The sequence below is a fragment of the Idiotropiscis lumnitzeri genome, chromosome 8 (assembly GCF_059441095.1).
Source record: "Idiotropiscis lumnitzeri isolate Australia: NSW breed Sydney's pygmy pipehorse chromosome 8, RoL_Ilum_1.0, whole genome shotgun sequence".
In the NCBI taxonomy this organism is placed as follows: Eukaryota; Metazoa; Chordata; class Actinopteri; order Syngnathiformes; family Syngnathidae; genus Idiotropiscis; species Idiotropiscis lumnitzeri.
In genome coordinates, this window is record NC_142398.1 from 16,303,490 (window position 1) to 16,325,524 (window position 22,035).

At 39.2% G+C, this 22,035-nt stretch overlaps 1 protein-coding gene across 1 annotated transcript in view; it reads left to right on the plus strand.

The window, feature by feature from the left end:
• The window catches only part of ctnna2 (catenin (cadherin-associated protein), alpha 2), a 192,831-nt gene that overhangs the window by 162,534 nt on the left and 8,262 nt on the right, over positions 1-22,035 (plus strand). Inside the window, exons 13-16 of the mRNA XM_088303017.1 lie at positions 2,022-2,173; positions 5,486-5,599; positions 13,203-13,384; positions 14,890-14,995. Of these exons, the coding sequence (XP_088159143.1) occupies positions 2,022-2,173; positions 5,486-5,599; positions 13,203-13,384; positions 14,890-14,995 (554 nt within the window). The remainder of the gene's footprint in view (positions 1-2,021; positions 2,174-5,485; positions 5,600-13,202; positions 13,385-14,889; positions 14,996-22,035) is intronic.

Genomic DNA, 22,035 nt, shown 5'->3' on the forward strand with positions numbered 1-22,035 from the left:
GTCTCAATTTAGACACTTTATATTGAAAGATATGTGTTCCGTTTTCTCGCATGTCTCATTAGATATAAGTTTGTATTGGTTGCCATCACAACACTATTTTTATTCCTCTCTGCGCAGAAATCAATCAATTGGAGGCGATATGTTTAAGTCGGTCTTCCGGTGAGCTACTGGAACTGCTATAAAGTGGTCTGACGTCAATGACGGTATACGTGTTTTTAAAAAAAAAAAAAATTTTTTATTACTTTGATTAAATGTGTCAATTGTATTACGTCATTATTTCTATTAGTTGGTTCCAGTGGATGGATATGGACTTTTTGATTGATTTCTGGATTTAGTTTGCATATGTGTTCTAGTTTGACAATGTGTTGTGCGAGAGAAAGGCTTTTTAAAGCTCTAAACTGGCCTTCGTGTAAACGATTGTTTGAAGTCAAAGTTGTGCCATATCCAAGTGTATTTGCATGGTGTGGGAGTCGATCTTGATGATTTTCCACCAGGCTGTCAGATTTGTCTCTATTACAGGATTTTTGAAGCAGCGGTTTGAGATGGTAGTTGTGTTTGGGAGAGTGAGATTTGTTTGCAATGCGATTGTTCCATCTCTCACCATGAAATGTGTTTTTTTAATGAATTTATCGAATGATGTTTTGTAACTGATTTGCTAGAGATTTAAAAAATGTGAGCATTTTATATCGCGAGAGTTGCGACTCAGGAGGAGGTCGAAATATTTTGGGGATATGAGGCAACGCTCATCCAGTTCCTCATTTAATGAAGACGTCTTGTCAGTCGTCTCCCTCCGGGCACTCCCTTCCGCGTGGAGTACATATTTGGCTTTTGATGAAATATAAGCAGACAACAGATGTCGGATTTATATCCAGTGAAAAGGGCCCAGTTCAGATTTGAAAAAAAAATAGAAATGTTGTCACTTAATGAAAAAGTCAGATACTTGTTGCATATGAGCAAAAAAAAAAAGGGGAAATTGAGCATTAGCAACATTAGCTTAGCATCGCCATAAGCACGCCACTCAAAGGAACGGATCATCGCTACCTATTAAAGGGGAGTTCTTTCTGCAGTACTGCACGCGTCTTGTAAACGTGCAATTTTTATACAGTTGGCTTTTATTTTGTTAAGTTCTCATCGATCCAATACATTCGCAACTCGCCCGACAAAAGAAAACCGACTAAGAGTATACCATTATACATTCACATTTGACTTTATTGGGCATTTTTTAGGTCACGATAAAAGACAAAACAATTTTGTACGATATTGGGTTTATGTAGGTCATAAAACAAAGTACTTTGACGTAAAAGACGGTCATCCCTCCCCCCTAATTTGTCTGTTATACCAAGGTTCCACTTTTGTAGATCGTTCTTGCGTTGAAGGTCATTCTCTGCCTTTTTTTTTTTTTGACAAAGCAAGTATATTTACGATGAAATAACACTGAAAAGAAAGGACCTTTACCGTTACGTTTCATAACAACTCAGATCAATGTAAGTCGAATTGTCAGTTCTGTGGGTTTTTTTTTTTTTTCTTTCGTATCGCCACCCGTGCTCTCCTTTTGTACGATATAATTTCTCATTTCAGCACAATTCAATCGAACGCATCACCGACATTGCCGCCGTCACCTCTGACCGAGCAGTTTTCTATAGGAAAATGGGAATTTTTCTTGTTCCGCTTCAAATGTTTTGATAATTTTTCTAACGTGGCCTTGTGATTTGACAGGCTAAGTGGGCGGATTTTCTTCTTTGAACTCAATGGCACAAAAGCCTCTGATTCAGAGGCAATAGGAGGTTGCGTTATGCCACTTTTGATTTTTCCATTTATTTATTTTTTTGATGTGGTTACGTTTGCTGCAGTCGTTCAGAGATGTTCGAGTGTCTATAAATATTTACCCTAACAAAATGCTTGATACCATTACTCAGATCTTCCTCGCTCCTAGAATGCAAAATGGTAAAATGAGTATCCAGTTGCCACTTTCTGCTAAATTTCTAATTCATTTCCCCCCCCCCCCACTTTCTCCCAAAAAGTCATGCCTCGTTTTGCTGAACAAGTGGAGGTAGCAATCGAGGCGCTGAGTACAAACCCGCCGCAGGCCTTTGAGGAGAACGAATTCATCGACGCATCCCGTTTAGTCTACGATGGTGTTCGGGATATCAGGAAAGCTGTCCTCATGATAAGGGTATGTCACTTTGCTTCTCTTGAAGACGTTTGACCTGATCCCCATAAATGTATTTATGTATTTTTTTTTCTGCTTTTAAAGATTTTTGCAAATTACATTTTTTTTCTGTTTGATTATGTCAACTTAATTTTCATGACTCCACAGACAAGTATTTTCTTCCATATTAAACATAGCAAGAAAGAAATGAATCCATGCAAAAACTTGAGAATTTACATAAAGACGATCTTACACACAGCAGAAATGTTGAAATTGAAATAGATTAAAGATCTTCCTTCCAGAACCTTCCTTTAGTCATATGCAGTATGTTACCCGATCACAATTTTTGTTTCCCAATTTAGCCTCGACTGAATGACTTTCAGTTATGCCAAGGGACATTTAATAATGCAAATATTCTAATATCATAACGTTCCATATTGCTAGGGCGAATGTTTGAACTTGTGCTGACTGCAGGAAATCTAATATAAATTCAAATTTGTGCTCCCAATTTTAGTTTTTTGGCTTATGTTGCATAACCATTTGAGCCTTTTCTCAATTGCTCAAATAACTCGATAAAATCCCCAGATGATGATGCTACTTTTATCCATGATGAATAAGAAATTCTTATTATATAGTCATTATAATCTGGATAAAACAACAAATCTAGTGGTTGCTTTTGCACGGCACCCTATTTGGATTAAATCTACACTTTTCAGCCTGCGCGATCATCCAATGCGATTTCTCTTTCAGTCGAATTCATGATTTATAATATGTTAGTAATATAGTAATATACTTAGTGATATATATGAATTAAGGGATTGGGTGATCAATAGGTGGAATTGTTTTCTTAAACTTCATAACTATAAATCACATTACAATGCATGGTAAAAATTGTATTGTACTTTTATGGGTTACAAAAAAAAAAAGAAAAGAAAATACCTTGAAAACCTGATTTGCTGAAAAAAATGTAAAAATAAATAAATAAATAAAATCAGAGTTTAGGTACACAAAGATGCACTTCTGACTGAATATACGGTTGTTAAAAATCGTTTTAACCGTCCATCTGAAGCAATACATCCTTTGTGAAACATGCCGTTCATTAGATTATTTTCCTGTGAACTCATTTATAGGAAATGGCATATATTTCCGAGTATAGTTGTATTTATTGGCATCATATTGTCTCCTGGGTTGGGATGAATAACATTTCAGCCCTGACAGATATTACGTTAATAGATCTCATTTCAGAGACGTCACACCGGTGCAATAAATCTTGCAGGTCATTTAACTGCGTATCACAATAAGAAGGATGAATAACAACATGATTGTCGCAGTTCTACCAGCTCGCACTCTGAAATGAAACTATCTGCATTCTGTACCCGAGCTGGCCCTTCTCTAGTCACCATGTAATTCATTTATTCAACTTTATGCAGGCTGGAAGCTTTCCCGGCGCAGCTCATGAAAAAAATCTAATTATGGAAAATAATTTGATGCTGGTAAATAATGTAAAACAGGCAGCTTTGAACTTCCGTGGACCAGCTGGATTCATAATCCCATCCATGTTCAAATTTTTCCGACAAGGAAACCGCTTTCTCTGTTGTCTGACTATCATATCGGTAAAAAAAATGCCGACGACAACTGTAATGCTTTATGAGCACATATTGTTACAGCCCTTATTTTGCTCCCACTTAAGCTGAGAAAAATCTCTTTAGGATTTTTTTTATTATTATTGCTGCACAGATCTTATGAGCTGCCATTAGATTAAGAAACCAATTTGCCACAGTATTTAGAATTCCGAGGTAGATATTGAGAAGAGCATAAAAGGATAATGAAAGTTTTAAAAAGCATAGCTCTGCCTTTCCCCTTATATTGGTGCACATGCACGTAATGGAGAAGCGGGAAAGTACTCGTACATTAAATATAAGAAAGTACGCAACAGTGTTTACACTGTCTCCCGTGACTATTACGATTTTTCTTGTCTGTCCAACCAATAAGACAAATCACTCCATTAAATATCCATTAAGGTGTGGTTTCAAGATGCAGTGAGCCCCCAAAAAATTAAAAAAGGGCTGGCTATTTACAGTACTTAACAAGTGAATTTGACCGCCACCCAAACGGCATTTAAATCAACTCTGTTACTGCAAAAAATGAGGGGGAAAAAAATCTGTGCATTGATTGAATATAAAAACCATCAAATACAGTTATTTACTCAGCGTCCTGAACAGCAACAAAAAAAAAAAAAAAAACGTTTTCGTGGTTGAATGAGCCGGCTCAAATTTTCCTATAAAAATGATTTTTTTGCTTTACCATTCCTTATTTCTGTTCATAATGATAAAAATGCAGCGAGCACGGCGAAAATGTGAGTCCGCAAGACTACATTCTCGTTTATATGACAGGCGGTCCAATAAATTTGTGACTGTATCTTGAAACATTTTAATCTTCTCGGCATCCACATAGTGTTTAAATCTTTGACTCCATCACAATAAGTATGTCTTCCAATTTTTTTTCACATTTTCTCTCGTGTTTAACAGCAGAATCGCCTCAAGATCGGGATCAGCAGGTGATGATGTGTGATTATACAAAAGAGTGCAATGTCACATCACATTGCATTGCACATCATGGCTCATTTAAATTAATGAGGGGGCTGCGATTTTGCATGCAGTTCTCATGTCCTTCTAGTATTCGTCATCTTTTGAGGGGTTTTGGCTGCTTCTGAAACCATTTCCGTATATTTTAAAACACTAACTCTTCCAGTTATTGGACAGATTCCGTCCATGGTTTGTTTGTGCATTTCACATTCATTTGATTGAAAAATGTAAGCGGGGCAACTATTTGGGTTTCACTTTGTTTGTCGTTTCAAGAAAAGGACATCATTTGAATAGATACAAAAGTCTTTATTTGTACTTACTGTATGGGCCATTTTTAAATAGCATTTCAACAAGTATAAAAATGGGCGTAAGTAAGTAAGTCGATGTGTCACAGCTTCACAAATCAGTTGTTTAAATGCAGTGCATCAATTACAAAAACAATGCTAAGTTTGTTAACATTTGACATAGCCTGTGAGTTTTACTTTGTTTGACTCTCACATTCTTCTTCTCTTCACACTCATGTCATTCCTATGGATTCATGGATTTTCTTTTGTGTCAAATTTAGAAGGATATTTTTCTTTCCTGTACATATTGGTTCAAATTCTTAGTTGTACCGCCTCAAGAGCACACAGTTTGAGAGTTTCTGTTGTGTTCATAATTCTTAAGCACAAATAATACTTTACATAAGAGGGTGGTGTATGTTGGCTGTAAGATTTGATCATTTTCTTGATTTCCCTGGTGATTGTCACAGACGCCAGAAGAGCTTGAAGATGACTCCGACTTTGAACAAGAGGACTACGATACTCGCAGTAGGACCAGTGTCCAGACTGAAGATGATCAGCTTATCGCTGGACAAAGTGCTCGGGTAAGTAAACATCGCTCTTTCACTTATTGTGCCACTCAATGGAATAAATCTGCCCTCGCTTGTTATGGAAACAAAAGGGCAAAATTTGTTTAAATAACGCCTGGGCACAAGTGGCAACTTTTTCCTGGCAATTCAATCCATACTCCTCAATTCAATTACTTTGTATGAAAGGCAAAATTTATATATCCTTCAAATTAAGATTATTTCTAATACACACAATTAAAAAATATTAAGAGTAAAATTGCATTCATCTGTAACAAAGTATAAAGGTCCTGACCGATTAATCGACCAGCTGATTAAATGGCCCGATTATGGCCCTTCAAACGTCGGCCAAAATCATCGCTCAAACGGTCACTATTTTCAGATTATTTTTACTTTTATCTACTCTAACAACAGTTCTACATAAGTGACATTGGTCTCATTTTTACACAGAAAAAAAAATTCCATATCTTTCAAGCCCTTTAAAAAAATCCCCCGGCAAATTCCTCTCTGATGGCAGGCAATGTAGTAGATTACCAAGCCAGGGCTGATACGGTGATTACCGCAGTCTGACTTTTGTTGCACAATAGTTATATATCTCTGGGGTCCATCTTAACGACCATTAGGAGGATATCAACACTTGTTTCCCCAAGTTGTAGAAAAAACAAAATCTAGTGGTGTGTTCCATGTTGAATGATTTGTAAATGGCTGGCGTGTGACTTGGCCCGATGCCTTTCTCTGTGGCGCGAGGCCTGCATTATACTGCTTTGGCCTTCATGCTGTGTGCATCAGGTTTGTGCACAAATAACAGACCAATAAATAAAACTATGGTGCCAACATATTGCGGCTGAGTGGTTTTCTACCATATCATGAATATGCATTGTCCTTTAATACGCCATCCTGCGTTACCAAGGCGATGACAGATGTGCTATTCTTCCTACTATCGGGCGGTGTATTTAAATTTGAACTAACAACACAAAAGTAGCACAACCGGGCATGTGCATATTACATGCCGTATCTCGCTTAAAAATATCGGTTACCTTAGCTTACCTTCATTACCGACAAAACAATGAAATATTATGTGACTGCAAGAGCCTGATTATGCTAAATTCAGCTCGTTTAAATGCTCAATGAATAAATGTGTACAAGTGCTTTGCTCCCTTGCCATTAACACTTTTGCAGCTTATTAGTAGTACCAAGTCAATTCTCGACACTTTATATTCACATTTTATTCTTTGTGTATTTGGAGCTAAGTAGTCCCTTGAATTCAATCTCATGATAGAAGACCAGCTTGCTTTCTGGAACGCACACTTTTCACTGTTGAGGAAACACTGGCCGATTGGATTTGGAGTTAATTTAGGGAAACGATTACAGTAACGTCGTTCCTTTTAGATCATTAGCGATCTCACTTGGATTGACGTGTGCATGATGTATTGCACCGGTAGTGTACGAATAATTGCTGGGATGTAAAAGAGAATTTAAATGACAGCTCATTCAATGAATTCCATGTTGGGTTGTGGTGTTTTGTTCCGTGTAAAACAGCATCCACAAATCTATACCGCGCAGGAGCCTTGTAACTTTTTGTCTTTTAAATAATTGAGTTCAAGTCTTCCGAGGAATCCAAAGACAAAAAGTTTGAAGATCACCAAGTTGGAAATCCAGCCATTGAACCAAAAGAACAGAGCCTAGCATTTGGATCACAAATGTTGCTCCGGGGAGTCTGCGGGGGTCCGGGGTGTGAAGTATTTTGAGTCGTTTGTATGTACTGTACACTCCCACTAAGGCTCCTGCAGTGTAACATTGTCGAGCCATCTGAGCTTAAACGCACCAGCTCTGCCACGCAAAGTTGTTTCACAGCACCAAACGAGTTTTCCTGGCAGGCAGCTTCGCTATGAGTGGGCAGCTCATTTTGGGAACCGTCTAAAGTCACAGCGTGTCTCTTTGTCATCGCGTCGGTGTGAGGGCTGTGATATAAGTTGGACGTAAGGCTGACGTGGCTCATTGCAACAGCTGTTGACATTGAGCCAGAGAGCATGATCAAAAGTCATTTGTGTGATGATGCAAAGCTTTCAATACTTGTGGCCTTGTGCCCGCAAAGTCTTAACTGATATTGCATGTTTCCCACCATTAGACCGTCTCATGCCCTCAGCGACGAAACATTTACACATGCAGAAGCCGAGCACATCCATAAAAGATGTGTTTGCTGCAAACCACTGCTGATATGCCCGGTTGGCCTCGGCCTGTCTTGTCAAGACAACACTCCCTGCCCTCTCATGCCAATGCTAAGAGCATACTGGTGGAATTGTGTTTGTATTGAAACAGACAAGAGGACACATAATCTCTTTCCGCCATAGGAACCAACATACGCCTGCTGAGATTTAAGATAAGATAAGATAAGATTCCCTTTATTAGTCCCACAATGGGGAAATTCGAGATTCGAACCCAGGCCTCCTGGGGAGACTGGGACCTGAACGTGGCGCCTTAGACCACTCGGCCATCCTGGCAGCGGTATTGTGTTTTAAACTAGACAGTGATTTTAAGTTAGATCCGGAATTCAGTGCCGTTGTTCGATCCATCTTAGGGAAAGCCCTTTCTTTCCCAGCAGCACTCAGAAACAGTAATCCATGCCTTTGTTACATCTCGGCTAGATAAATGCACTTTACTTTGGAGTCAGCCAGCCCTCGCTCAAGAGGCTGCAACTGCTCCGAAATGCTGCCACTCGCCTTTTAACTGGCGCTCGGAAGACGGATCACATAAACCCCGATCTTGGCTTCTCTTCACTGGCTCCCAGTTCACTTCAAGATACTTCTGTTCGTCTTCAAATCTTTAGATGGCCTCGCCCCAGCGTACCTCTCTGAGCTCCTCCACCCCTTACGCACCTGCCCGCTGCCTCAGGTCTGATTCTCCAAATGCAGCTGGAGGTGCTGAGGACTAGGCGGAGCCTCAGGTGGGGTCGTGCCTTTTTCTGTTGCCGGTCCTTCCCTCTGGAATGGGATCCCATTGATTGTTAGGCAAGCCCCCTCTCTGTCCATTTTTGAAAGTAGTTTCAAGACACATTTGTATTTTTTAGCTTTTTTCAGACTGCCGCTGTTCTTCTGGTATCTGGTGTATATGTGTTTATGTGTTTTAATTTGTGTTCTAATTACTTGCTAATTTATATGACGCCATATGGGAAGCAATTTGTTACAGCTCCAGCTGTTGTGAAATGCGCTATATGAATAAAATTGTATTTTACTGGATGTGTTTTGCTCACCGGCAAAAGATAGTCTGTAAACCCTTCCGGGACTGTCTCAAGAGACTTTACCTGTTGTGGTTTGATCTGACTGTATGTACTTCCGGTATGCAAAATGTCTTATTCAAGTAAGGCATCATGTATGATGAGATGGATTTATAATAGTTCGTTTGGTGTTCTCAGCAGAAACACTGAATGGTGAATCACTCCACCCCACCCCGTAAGCACGCTGGCGGCATCACTTTGCGCGCTGATTGGATGACAGTGTTGATAGGTCATCCATAAAATTGAACTCGCCAGCGTCTGGACAATTTATTTCAAATAGACCAAAATTAAAGTCATTTCGGGTTGCCGCGTTCAGTGAAGAAAACCGGAAAAAGGCTTTAATCCGCCGCTGACGTTGACTCGCGGCGTATATTGGCACAACACTCCCTCGGCTGGATTTGCAACTATGTTAAGCTCTCGGGGCCCACTCCTTGTTGTTATCAGCAAAGTCGCGGGAGGGATTTGAGGATAAGTGAATTCTAGAGAGTGCAGAAGGAGGAAGCGAGGGAGGGTTCCAGCGAGTGACTTGCCGCCCCCCCCCAATGACGTCCCACTTGGTTCACGTTTACCTCGGCGCTCTCATTTTTTTCTTCCTTCCGAGCTCTTTGCTCTTGTCCTCCTCTCTCTTTTGTCACACCTCTTTCAAAGTGACTTGAAGTACCAAACAACACCCTCACGCTCTTCAAAACCCGATCCCTAAATTTAGAAAATGACTTTTAACTACAAATTTCTCTTGTTCCCCCTCCTTTTAGAAGAAGCACTCTCTGATGCTATTTGCAGTTTTTACTTGTTAGAGTTGAGAGGTAAAACCTAAAAACCGTCAGATCTGTGATTCGCAACGGACCACTACCATTATGACACCGGCATCCCTCCGTGCACTGTAAAATAATCCGTCAAGTGAATAATTGATGCCAGAAGTTTGTTGCAGCAAAGAATTGAACAGCAAGCGCACGAAGCGAACGCTTTTGGATCCCGAGGTCACAGTCAGTGATGGGAACGGAAGTTCTTTTGACGGTACTGAATCATTCGAATCGGCTCATTGAAATGATTTGTTTGAAAGTCATTCAAGCGGCTTCACATCTCAGTTTGCGAATCACTTAAAATTGTGTCCGCACAATAAAATATTGTTTGCCGCTATTCAGAATTTAATTTAAATAATAAAAACTGCTCATTGTATTAAAATAAATAATTAAATAATAAATTAAATAAATAAATGCATAAATTAATACATAAATAAATAAATAGATAAATACATAAATAAATAGATAAATAAATAAATAAATGAATTGTTCATTAGTTATGTTGTCGTATTTTTATTGTTTAACAGCATTCTCTGGGATTAGTTAACCTGCTAAAAATTGCTCCCCAGTATTTGAAAGTTGATCCTTAAATGAAGTCACAGATTGGCAAAACTGCTCTGCAATGAAAAAAAAAAAAAACGTATTCCCTGCTTTGGAATACAAGTCCTTTATGTTGCGAAAACATACAGCTCGCTTAGTTGCTAACTAGCTAATTCCCGGCAATATCGGTGTAGCGCATAAACGCTAGTTGTGTTCGTCGGCTGCGTGACGCTTGTCCTCCATTCGCAGTGAACGAATCACGAGTCAGCGTGAGTAGAGTCCCTCCCTCGCTTGCTCGCTGGCTGCTTCATTTGCCGAAGATTCGCGAGCGTGACAGAGCGTGGCAGTTCCACTCCCGGCTGGCATGCTCGCAGCTGTGCTTAGCTGACCTGAGAAAGGAAGCAATCAATTCATGACGTGATTCCATTCACTCTGTTCACTCAAAAGCTTTCATTTGTTACTCGTTTGCGAACGACGGCGCGGTTCTGCTTCGGTGCGCAACACACTCGCCTGATCTCGAGCGTGTAGTACAGTGGAAAACATAAAAAAAGGGAAGGAAAATAGGCAGATCGATGCCAAGTTAATTCTTTGGTGTTCATTGAACGTAGGTCATGAAGTGCAAATACTTACGGACTTAAGTGAAAGCTCAAGGGCCTGTATCTGTCCAGAGTCAATACGCGGTAGCGCTATGATGATAACTGAAATGGATTCAACTCTGAGAATACGGTAGTGGAGAGTCACTGAATGGGACATTAATTGGGAATCGATCCCTCGCCACAAGCCCCCAATGTCAGCTAAGAGAATCGCTACACTACCATTGGTTCTCTTTTCAAATTTTGCCTCGACTAGTCGTTGGGCAGTATTAAAATAGTCAAATTACAAGATTTATAATCTGAATTCATATGAACTTCAAGATCAAGGAATGAGTTTCCTTGAGGAACTTGGACTCAAAAGTGTTCATCGGGTGGTCAGTGCAACAAAAGTAAGATGTGCATTAGGGCTGCACGATATTGGGGGAAAAAAATGACATTGCGATTTTTGGGGAGGCTGCGATGTACATTGCGATATTGAAACTAGAAAACCTTTCACCAGATGACTCAAATAGCTCTGTTTGGGAAGACGTTGCTTTGTTTATTCTACAGCTCTGGCTAATGACTAATAAGCAGGGGGCGTGAGCAAGATGGTCTGTGTCGTCTCAACAATGTAGAGCAAAGTGCAGCATGCTGCTTTTATGAAACAAACCAAAAGTTTCCGTGTTCTAAAAAAATGTGATGTGACTATTGCGCATGCGCACATCGCAATCGTGATGTTCAACTCGCATATCGTGCAGGCCTAATGTGCATTACAAAGGAACTGAACGTGTGGGACTTACTTGGCTATCATTATGAATATACAAAAATGTGATTTTACTAATATGAAGAATGTAGCCATAAGGGGGCACAAGACGGTGTCTTCTTGTGCCGGTCCCAAGCCCGTAAAAATACAGAGGGTTGTGTCAGGAAGGGCATCCGACGTCAAACTTTGACCAACTCAGACATGCGAATCAAATATATGACTTCCATACCGGATCGGTCGAGGCCCGGGTTAACAACTACCGCCACCTACAGGATGCTGGTGGGAATTGGACTACTGTTGGTCGACGAAGGAGATTAGAAAGATGTATTCGAAGGAAGAAAGAGAAGAGTAGGGACTTTAAATGATGGAAATGTGGTTGCGCGCTGTGTATCTGAGACAAAAAAAACACTTGAATTGAGCGATGTATCAAATCTACTGAAAGGATGGTGGGAGTGTGCATCGGTTGAGCGCTAAGTTCTGCAAACAATATGCAATGCGATGTAAATGCATGTCAAGATGATGTCGATTTGAGCAGTTTTCTCACCCAGCATGCCGTTTAAAAGGATCACACTCACACTGATGTTGTGTGTTTTGGCATCAGTAATAGCGCAACTCCAAAGAGGCCTTGAGGGCCCAATTTTGTTTGTTTGTATTATGCAGTTGTGTCTTTTGTGCACACATGCTGATCACAGGGCCAGTGCTTAAGGACGGCTGCATCTGTTTTACGCATCTTTTTGTCTCGTCTCTTTTTTTTTTTCTCGCACTATTTTTTTTTTTAATTAAAAAAAGGTGGACAAGGCATTTGCTTTTTCTTTGCTTCGTTTTTCTTCACGACGCTTCCAGCAGGCGAAGATGAACCGAGTGATGCACTTTCTCACTGAGCTCACCCGGCACCCCCCCCCCCCCCACACACACACACACCCACACCAGCTTTGCTGTGAGGAAATGAAATTGAATTAAAACGTAGCGTGACTATTTCAGTAAGAGAATACAAAATCTTGCAGGACCGTTAATAATAGATAAGGTTTCAAAAACAAGGGTAGCTTTTTTTTTTTTTTCTGGACTGAGTCAATATAATCGACCTAATGGAAACGAGGGTACTCCCACCTCCCTGACATAATATTGAAAAAAAAATTGAATTATTCATCATCTGGTTTAATACGTGCGATAATTATACATTTACCTCCCAAATAATCCAGGATTCTTACCGCATCTATGACCTTGCCGCAAGATTTATGCCATTTTGTACCTGCCCCTAACGGCCACTTGGCGAAAAAAAAAAAAATGTAAGAGAAGACATATTAGCTCTTTATGGGTATAAGATGTCAAGGGTTTTGAAACGGTCCAACCAGTATATGTAAAGTTTGGAACTTTATTTTTTTGTGAAAAGCAGACTTTGGTAGCGCGCATTAACATAAGAAAGAAGCAAAAAGCGACGACAGCCGACACTTCCTCCATATTATTTTCTTTTCACTAATCCGTGTTCTTATTCACCAGTTTCCTCAATTCTGCTCGCCATTCTTATTGCCACTCTTCTCCTAAATTGTTCTCCTCTGGCATTTTCCTCATTCTGAGCCAGTGCTTAAGACTCATTCATTATTCCAGGAGAACCCTTTTTCTGCTTGTCAAGTACTGTGTTATGTTTAGATTTTTTTTTCTTCGTCTTCCGCAGGCCATCATGGCTCAGCTTCCCCAGGAGGAGAAGGCCAAGATTGCAGAGCAAGTGGAGAGCTTCAGACAGGAGAAATGCAAGCTCGACGCCGAGGTGGCCAAATGGGATGACAACGGCAACGATATTATCGTGCTCGCCAAGCAGATGTGTATGATCATGATGGAAATGACAGATTTCACCAGGTAAGAAGTGAAAGCAATACAATTTAACAGCCCTTCACAGCTCCACGGTTTTGCTTCGATTGTTTTCTTCACTTGGGTTTTTCATTTCGACGCGCGCAGTGATGTATTTGTCAAGTATCGTAGTTGACGGATTTAACGAGTCCGACGTGACGATCCTCATCAGCACTGTGTGGGGAAAAATGGAGTTGGAATGAAAGCCATTCTGCGTACGGACTTGGTTCAGTCCGGGTTAGGAAACTGAAAATTAAATCCTGCAAATGTTTTAGGGAAATTACTCAATCCCACTGATAGTGTTATAATCTTTTTTTTTTTATTTTTTTTTTTATGAAAAGTTTGACTTTAAAATTCTATGACATTATTTGAAATACCAAGGAACACCTAATTAGGCGGACGAGGGGTGGCAACGCATGCGACACAGAGAAAGAAGAGAGATCGCTGAGCTAATGTGTTTTTAAGTGTATGATATATTTTTCAGAGAAATCTGGTTGAAACTATTTTAAAGAAGTGAGCATCAAGCTATGAAAAGCAAATTAACACGTTCATTATTAAGTGTTTAGATCAGGGGTGGGCAAACGTTTTAATTGTTGGGCCACAATGGGTTCTAAAATTTGATAGAGGGGAGCAGATGGATGGAGTGTTTGGGTAACCTCACCTCATCGGAGAAAAAAAATGCATTTAATTTTAAATGAAATGCATTAGAACAAAATATCCGACTTTGAAAAACCACAGTATTTAGAAAATAAAACATTAACAATTTTTTTTTTTCAACTTTGGCGGGCCGGATTAAAACGTTTAACGGGCCGCCTGTGGCCCCCGGGTTGTAGTTTTCCCACACCTAGTCCAGATAAGAGAATTGCCTCGGTCAAGTATTTTAGATATAGGATCCCCATTTTCTGTAAAGAAAAAATAAATAAATAAATAAATATTTATGTATGTAAGAATAGTAACAAGCATTGAAAACAAAAACAAACCTCATAGTCTCAATTGTGACTGCACAAACAAAAGTTGTCGATGTGTCCAATTGTCATAAGGTGGCAAGTCTTCCTACAATTAATGAATGGAAATTCGCTTATCTGGGAAGCTGCGCTAGAAAAAAAAAAATCATTTTAACCAGCATAAATATCTAACTCAACAGATTTTTTTTTCAACTGTTCTACCGTGTAAAAAGTCTCAGCATGTTGAAAGTCTTTGTTTTTTTTTATGCCACGCCTTTGAGATGGTCTGTGGTCATAAACCTCCATTGGTCCATCTTTTAAGGCAAAATGCCAGAACTCCTTTGTTGTATGAAGCAATTCTGTAATTTTGCTAAGAGACTTGTATTAGATCAGTATTTACTTCAGTCTTGTTTCTAATGTTTGCTGAAAGCTTGCTGTTTTTGTTTCCCAATATCCTCCTCAATATCCCCAAGCTTACGGGATACGGGCAAGAGCAAGATAAAACGTTATCGCATTTACTGTCGGAATGTCCTCCGTCGCTGCATTTAATATTTTTTTCCGTCCATCCAGAGGCAAAGGCCCTCTCAAGAACTCCTCGGATGTGATCAACGCAGCCAAGAAGATTGCAGAGGCAGGATCCAGGATGGACAAACTGGCCCGTGCTGTCGCCGATCAGGTAGCCGTGCAACTCGATTTCTTTTTATCCTTTCCATCAGTCCTAAAAGCCACTCTTGACTTCTCATCATGGCTGTCAGTGAAGCAAATATTGAGTTGGAGTAAGTGAGCACAGCAATTGGTAATCTTTGATGTGGGAATTGACATGCCAGACGGTCGTGACGGACTGTTTTTTTTTTTTCTCCGTGACTTTGTGTCCCAACGGGGCCAACGCGGAGAGCAAGACAGCAGAACCAAGTTATGTCTCTAATATAATTAGCTCGCAGCTGAGGTGTTGCATCCATTATCAGATGAGTACCTCTCTAAAACACGCTGACAGACCACTTTCAATATCTAATCAATCAGTGCTGTGCCTCGGGAAGGTTGCAGGGAAAATAAATAGGCGTGTTCGCCGTGTATATGTGTGTACAAATGAAGTGGGAAGGCGGTTTGAATGTTGGCACCGCTGGAGGTAATGCATAATGTTATTCATTTCATCTACTTCTAATAAGCAGCGCGAATCAGCTTAGGCACAAGACTGATTTATTAAGGTGAGCTCTTGTGAAAATAATAGGAACTGCTTTGAGCTGGTAAAGTCTTGCGATAATTGTTGCCGCTTTCATGATCATTGTGCTTGCTGGTTTTTTTGAAACGTTAAAAATGGAAAAAAAACAAGATGAATATGTTGTCTCCATCCGACACAGTATTGCTTGGATATTTATTTTTCAACTGAAAGTAAAAAAAAAAAAAGTCAGTCAACAGAAATCTATTGAGTCCATATTGTAAGTGAAACAAACCAGTATTTGCTTTTGCCTCAGTCATAAAATGATACGTTGGTTCTGAGATAATGAAATGGAGTTTAGCTTGAGCGTCGACTCTCCAGTCCTTCTGAGCATGTCAAAGTGCCCTTGAGCAAGACAATGATCCCCCCCCCCCCTCGAGTTGCTCCTGGTGCTGCGTCATCAGTGCGTGAATGAGAAGTCATTGTGAAGCGCTTTCCGTGCCTTGCAGGTGTAAAAAGTAAGAGACTCCATTTATAAAATGGATATTGCAAACGGGACCAAAGTGTTCTTTATAAAATACACGTACATTTGAACACAAACACTCAGCGAGATACAACAAACTCACTCAAGAAAAGAATATTTACTCTCGTCATTTCTTGAGGCTCGCATTATGCTTATGAGCGCCTCTTCTTTGCACTCGATGGCCTTTTTCAAAAGCATGTTCTTAATATTCTGTACGTGAACAAGCCTTCCGCTGTCAGCTCCGAGCAGAATGCGCGTCCCTTCAATTGGCCTTCGAGTGTGCCGAGCAACTCAACTGGCCGGAGGCAATACGAGTCAAAAGCACCGCCGTCCCCCTCATGTCACAATGTCCTGCTTTCCAGAGCATATTACGCTGCAGAAAACAACTTCAGGCTGATCGTTTTAATCTTCTCTGGAGATAAATACTTCGAGAAGATTCCATGTGTTAAGACATTTGTTTGCAATTGCAGTGTCAGTCCTTTCTGACATTTTGTGTTTTGATCTCGGGTCAGCTTCCACAGGGTGGACTGTAAATTATAACCTGAGGTAAAAGCTCCTTGTGGGGGTTTGAACAATTGCGAGGGAGCTCGGACAAAAAGTGAAAGAATGCAATGGTAGAGTGCACACGATATAACTCAAAGTGAAATGTAAAAGCTGCCTTCTTTCTGTTGTTCGGGCAAAATAAACAAAAGTGGAACCAGGATGTTGATGTCGTATGTCCTCCATAACAAACTCACTCGCTGTCAAGTTTTGTAGACGCTGTTGTTTGTTGACTGATACTGCTTTTCGAAGTTTGAAAAGTCATGGATCCACTTGCCGAGATATTGTTTTGGCGAATTGGCATCTAATGACGTCAACTTTTTGATGGTTTCATGGAATTTTTTATTTGGGCATGTTTTAAATGCAAATGAAAAATTTTATGTAACGCATTTTTCGGGGTCAAAAGGTTCCGTGTTAAAAAAAAAAATCATACCCTTTCACAATATAACAATTTTGTAAATGTATAGGTGATTACAATACTCTAGATCAGGTGTCAACTTCTGTGGCTTTTTGTGACTTTGGAAAATAGTGTTTCATTTTGTGTGTGTGTGTGTGTGTATTATATTATTATTTATTTATTAATTATTATATTTAATTATTTTATTATTTCAAATGTATATATTAATTATTAATTTGACAATGATGGTGCTCTTGCAACATTAAGAAAAAAAATCAAACATCATTTATACTTCCAGTTCTCCAAATATTTGTCACAGCCGCCAATGTGCGACACCTGGCGCCGAGAATTCCTCGGCTGCCGGTAGCTAAACCATGGGTAAATCCAAGAAAAGAAATCGAAAGAAAGTTGAACGTTTAAAGCTCTGCCCTACTTCAGCTGCATTTTCAAACATCGCTCACCTAACCCGACATCTTACAATCGTGTGAAGGTGACGTTTTATAACCCTGACGTGGTATGCTGGCTATTACTTTGCAAATATATATTTGACGCTTTTAAGTGAAATGGTTCTTTTGTATCAAAGTTAATAGACGACTGCTCGCTCCACCACTGTAAACTTTGGCAAGCGGGCATTCATTCTCCGCCAGCGCCTCTCCCTGCCATTGACGATTGGTTTCCGATGCGTGAAAGTCTCTCTGCAACCGCATGCTCTGATCGGGCCTCAACGACCCTTCGCATGCCACCGAGAGTGCGCACCATGAAATGATGACGGAACACAGACGCAAGTTTCAGTTCGTTGTAGGTGGATCATTTCAATTGGGCTTTTATATCAAGAATACGCGGAAGACTCAAAGAAACATTGACTCTTTTATTTGAACGTAAGCTTAGTTGAAGCGTTTTTTTTTTTCACTGTTCATTTTTGTTCTTGATACAAATCCATGCTACAAAACGCGCAGCAAAGACCAGCATGCTGATGTTGTTGAGATTTTGTGCAGGTCTTCTTGGTATACCAGAAAGGCCAGCACAAAAACATTTATTCATTTAATTATTTAAGTATTTAATGATTTCATGATTTATTTTTTTATTTTTATGTATTTAATTATTTATTTATTCTTCATTTTTTAATTTTTTAATTTTTAATTTTTAATTTTTAATTTTATTTATTAGCACCGACATACATCAAATTTCACCTCTGTATCCGCTCCTTGATGGCAAAAATGAAGGATTCTGTGGCTTTTCCGCGGCGCTCACCGGTAAAAATGGAACAAACCGATACACGCACAGATGGTGAAATGCATCACGAACTGAGATGCCAAGCTCGGTGCACCGGTGGTATTTGTGCCTATTTAAATGAGGTAATATGCATGCAATTTGCTAGAGAAATGACTCAACTCTATGCAAATGAGCCTCATTGATAAAGTCTAAATTCACAAACGCCAAGGCTGATAGCCACACGCTGTTTGTGTGACGCGATTGTCGATAGAAAGCTGGGGATGCATTTGGACCTGCAACATACGATCAATGTGAGGGATCGCGCCGACACATCATCCCAAATTACGCCGAGAATGTATTTTATGGACATTAAATGAATAAATTGGCGCTCGCTTCAGATTATTTCACTAAATGATGAAAACACTTTTGCCCGTTAACTTCAAAATATCAAATTGATCATTTGGATATTTTCAGACTTTTTTTTTGTTGTTGTTATCAACTCATTCACTTCCAGCCGAGTAAAAAAAAAAAAAAAATGTAATTAAAAATTAACGTCTTTAGCCGTCAATGGTAGTTAATGAGTTAATCAAGATCATCAATCTGTCAGGACCTCAAGCTCACGTTCTGACAATTTCATCTTTCTCTTCATAACTGCCATTGTTCTGCCGCGGCGTTGTTGGTGCAAAGCCAGCATTCCTAATTTGCCAGGTGTGCATTCAGGGGGAAAACAGGTGCAAACTGCACTCAGCTGTCAAACTTTGTGGGCGTGTTTGCACTGGCATTTCATTAGCGCAATATCCTTTGTGAATATGACGGTTAAACGGAGAAAACTGCGACTGTAAATGAAGTGTGATTAAAGATGCTGTGGATTTGGCTCTTATTTCTTGACTCACAGATAAAAAATATATATACATAAGCGGTGTTATCCTTTTTATCAAAAGGGTTTTGTGGCTCGCAATTAATTTTTAAGTATTTAAAGTTCCCGACCCCTCGTCGACTACAATATCCAATCGTTCATAGAAATAGAATCTAGAAGAGAAAAACAAATATTGACATTCTTCCACTTGGTTGTGTCATTTCTAGCTGAAATTCACGTCAACTTTCAGTTTCATGAAAATAAAGAACGACCTTCTTTTAAAGTTTACCACTGGATTTACTGCCGGGTGAGAGGAAAAAAAAAACTCCCCTCAAATTTGGCTCTCATGGAGCCTTGTATTTAATTAGACTGTAAGCAAATGAAGATGAACAAAAGTGTTGCTGCCACTCTATTGATAAAAGAAGAACCCGACAGAGGTCACAGAAATAATTTGATCAATTTGATCTAATAATCAATGAAAATGTAGAGTTTACTTCTTTTGAATTGTGGTTCAAAAGATTTTTATTTTATTTTTTTTTAAAAACAACCCCATGTCAATGTCGTCCGTTGGAATAATCAGGCCGAATTTGAATGGAATTTCATTTGGATTCACAGGGGTGGCATTAGAAGTCGTGTATACGGTTCAGTCGGATTAGCCAGGCGACATCCTGTTGCGCATCCTTGACATAAATGCTCAGCCGGCTGACATTTACGAACTTGTAAATGGCGTCAGACGAGAGAGCTTTTTTTTTTTTTTTCCCTGTCTTTTATCTACTTGTAACTTGTTTTAATGAAGCTGTTACTTTAATAAAAGTGTGTAAAAACAATCACAATTACCACGTAAATGAACGACTTACTTCCATCTTGATGAATTAATGTTCGTAAAACGGCAGATACGTCTATATCATATTCGAAATGATTAAAACACTTTAGCGGAAATCTTCGGGTGGAATCACACGCACAAAAAAAAAAAAAAAAAAAGATCAAATAAAATAAAGAAAAAATAAAAATAAAAATAAAAAATATAAAAATAAATAATAATAAAAAAGCCGGGCTAATGTATGACTTTTCGTATAAAAAAAACAAAAACAAAACACTACCCACACCAATATCTCTGCCACTATATTACATTATCCGACTCTCAATTGCATGCCAAAACAACATGTGGCACCATTACCTCAAACTATAAGGCAATTTTAGCCAATCAGCCTCAATTTACTGACACTGGCACAGTGTAACCCGCCATGGCAAATGGAAAAGCGGATTTATGCGAGTGACTTACTGTGGCGTAGATGCCCTCTTGCAGCATTTATACAAAGCAAAAAAAATAAAGTAAAAACATTTTTAACATGCCCTTGAATCAAATCATGCATTTATGATATCATTTGTAAGTGGCTGAAAGAACTCATTACGGCTTTCCATTTCCTACATGGAAAAACATTAAAAAAAAGAAAAGTCATTATAGTCCAAGAAACAACAGTTTTATTTTATCAAGCATGTTCATTTGATGGCTTAACTGACAACATAATTTTGATTTGACGTCTTTATTCCATATGTAGACGACATGTATTTTGCATTTGCACATTATTGAGGGTAACCTGTGCTTGTCGGGAGCACTGGACCTTGACAGTTCCAATTGAGCTCCAATGCTTTCAGACAGGTCCCTTAAGTAGCAAACCTTGTCACAATGACTCCGCATCAGGCCTATTGATGAGCGTGTGTGTGAAGCGCGAGGCAATTCCAAAGCGGTGGGAGGGAAGGTCTTCCAGAGTCATTTAAGCACCGCATTCGACATCGAAAAAAAAAACTTCAACCCAATTTACCTTAGCAATGCTTCACATTCCGCTGATTTTCACACTCAGTTTTCCAAGTTATATTCCATTCTCTGTGAGCAGCCTTTTCAGACTGAGGTGAAATTCTCATGTGTTTACCTTTTCACCGGCGAGGTGAATGGAATGCCTGTCGTCATATGAAAGCATTTTTTTTTTTCAGTAGGTGTGCCTTCCAGGTTAGCAAGTTTGAATCCCACTCCAAGTTCTCGCTTCTAATCCCGACTGTGACCTTTCTGTGAGGAGTTTGCGTGGTCTCCAATGTTGTTTGCGTGATTGACTGGCAACCAGTCCAGGGTGGACTCCACCTCTCACTCAGAGTCACCTGAGATCAACTCCAGCTTACTTGTGATGCTCGAGAGAATACGTGGTAGAAAATGGATGCATGCATCATCCAGGTTCAGCCAAATGAGTTGATATTATTATTTATGACCGAAACCAAAACATATTATTCGGATGCATATAAAAACTAATGCTGTCAAGCGATTAAATTTTTTAATTAATTAATTGCAAAAAAAAATTCAGTAATTAATCGCGATTAATCGCATTTTTTCTACTGCTATTTTTTGAGAGGCTTTTAACCAGAATTTACTTGAATAATATATTGTAATTAATGTAAAATCACCAAATATGAAGTGTGTGATCCTTCAATACGATCTAAACAGAATTTTTTTAGACACAATTCTCAAAATGTATACAGTACATTTAAACTCCAGCAGTGTTGGTTTGCAAGGCCCAGTGGTAACTTTTGGGATGTTTTGTTCTGAGATCATGTGCTAAAGATGTACAGCTAATTTGGAATTTGGCTTTCCTAGTTATGCAAATTAGTGTTTGAAAAAAATAAAACTGAGTTAACTGAGTTAAAATATTTAATCGCGTTAACTTTAAAAAAAAAAAAAAAGTATCTTGAGTTGGCGCTTTAATTTTGACAGCCCTAATTAAAACATGTAAAATGGGTGCAAAAAAAAAAAAAAAACAACAATGACATGCGTATTGCCAAAGATTAAAAATGTGTAATTTGCAGACGTAACAATCTATTTTGGCCCTTCATTTGCGCTCCAAATTGGAGCGTGGAACAGCACGTGTGGGATTAATTTGAATATATTGTCATGTCTTGCTAATTACGCAGAAGCGCTTGACCTGATGAATGCCTCAAGCTAGAAGAGACAAGAAAGTTGAGTATTTTGATTTAATCACAGCTGT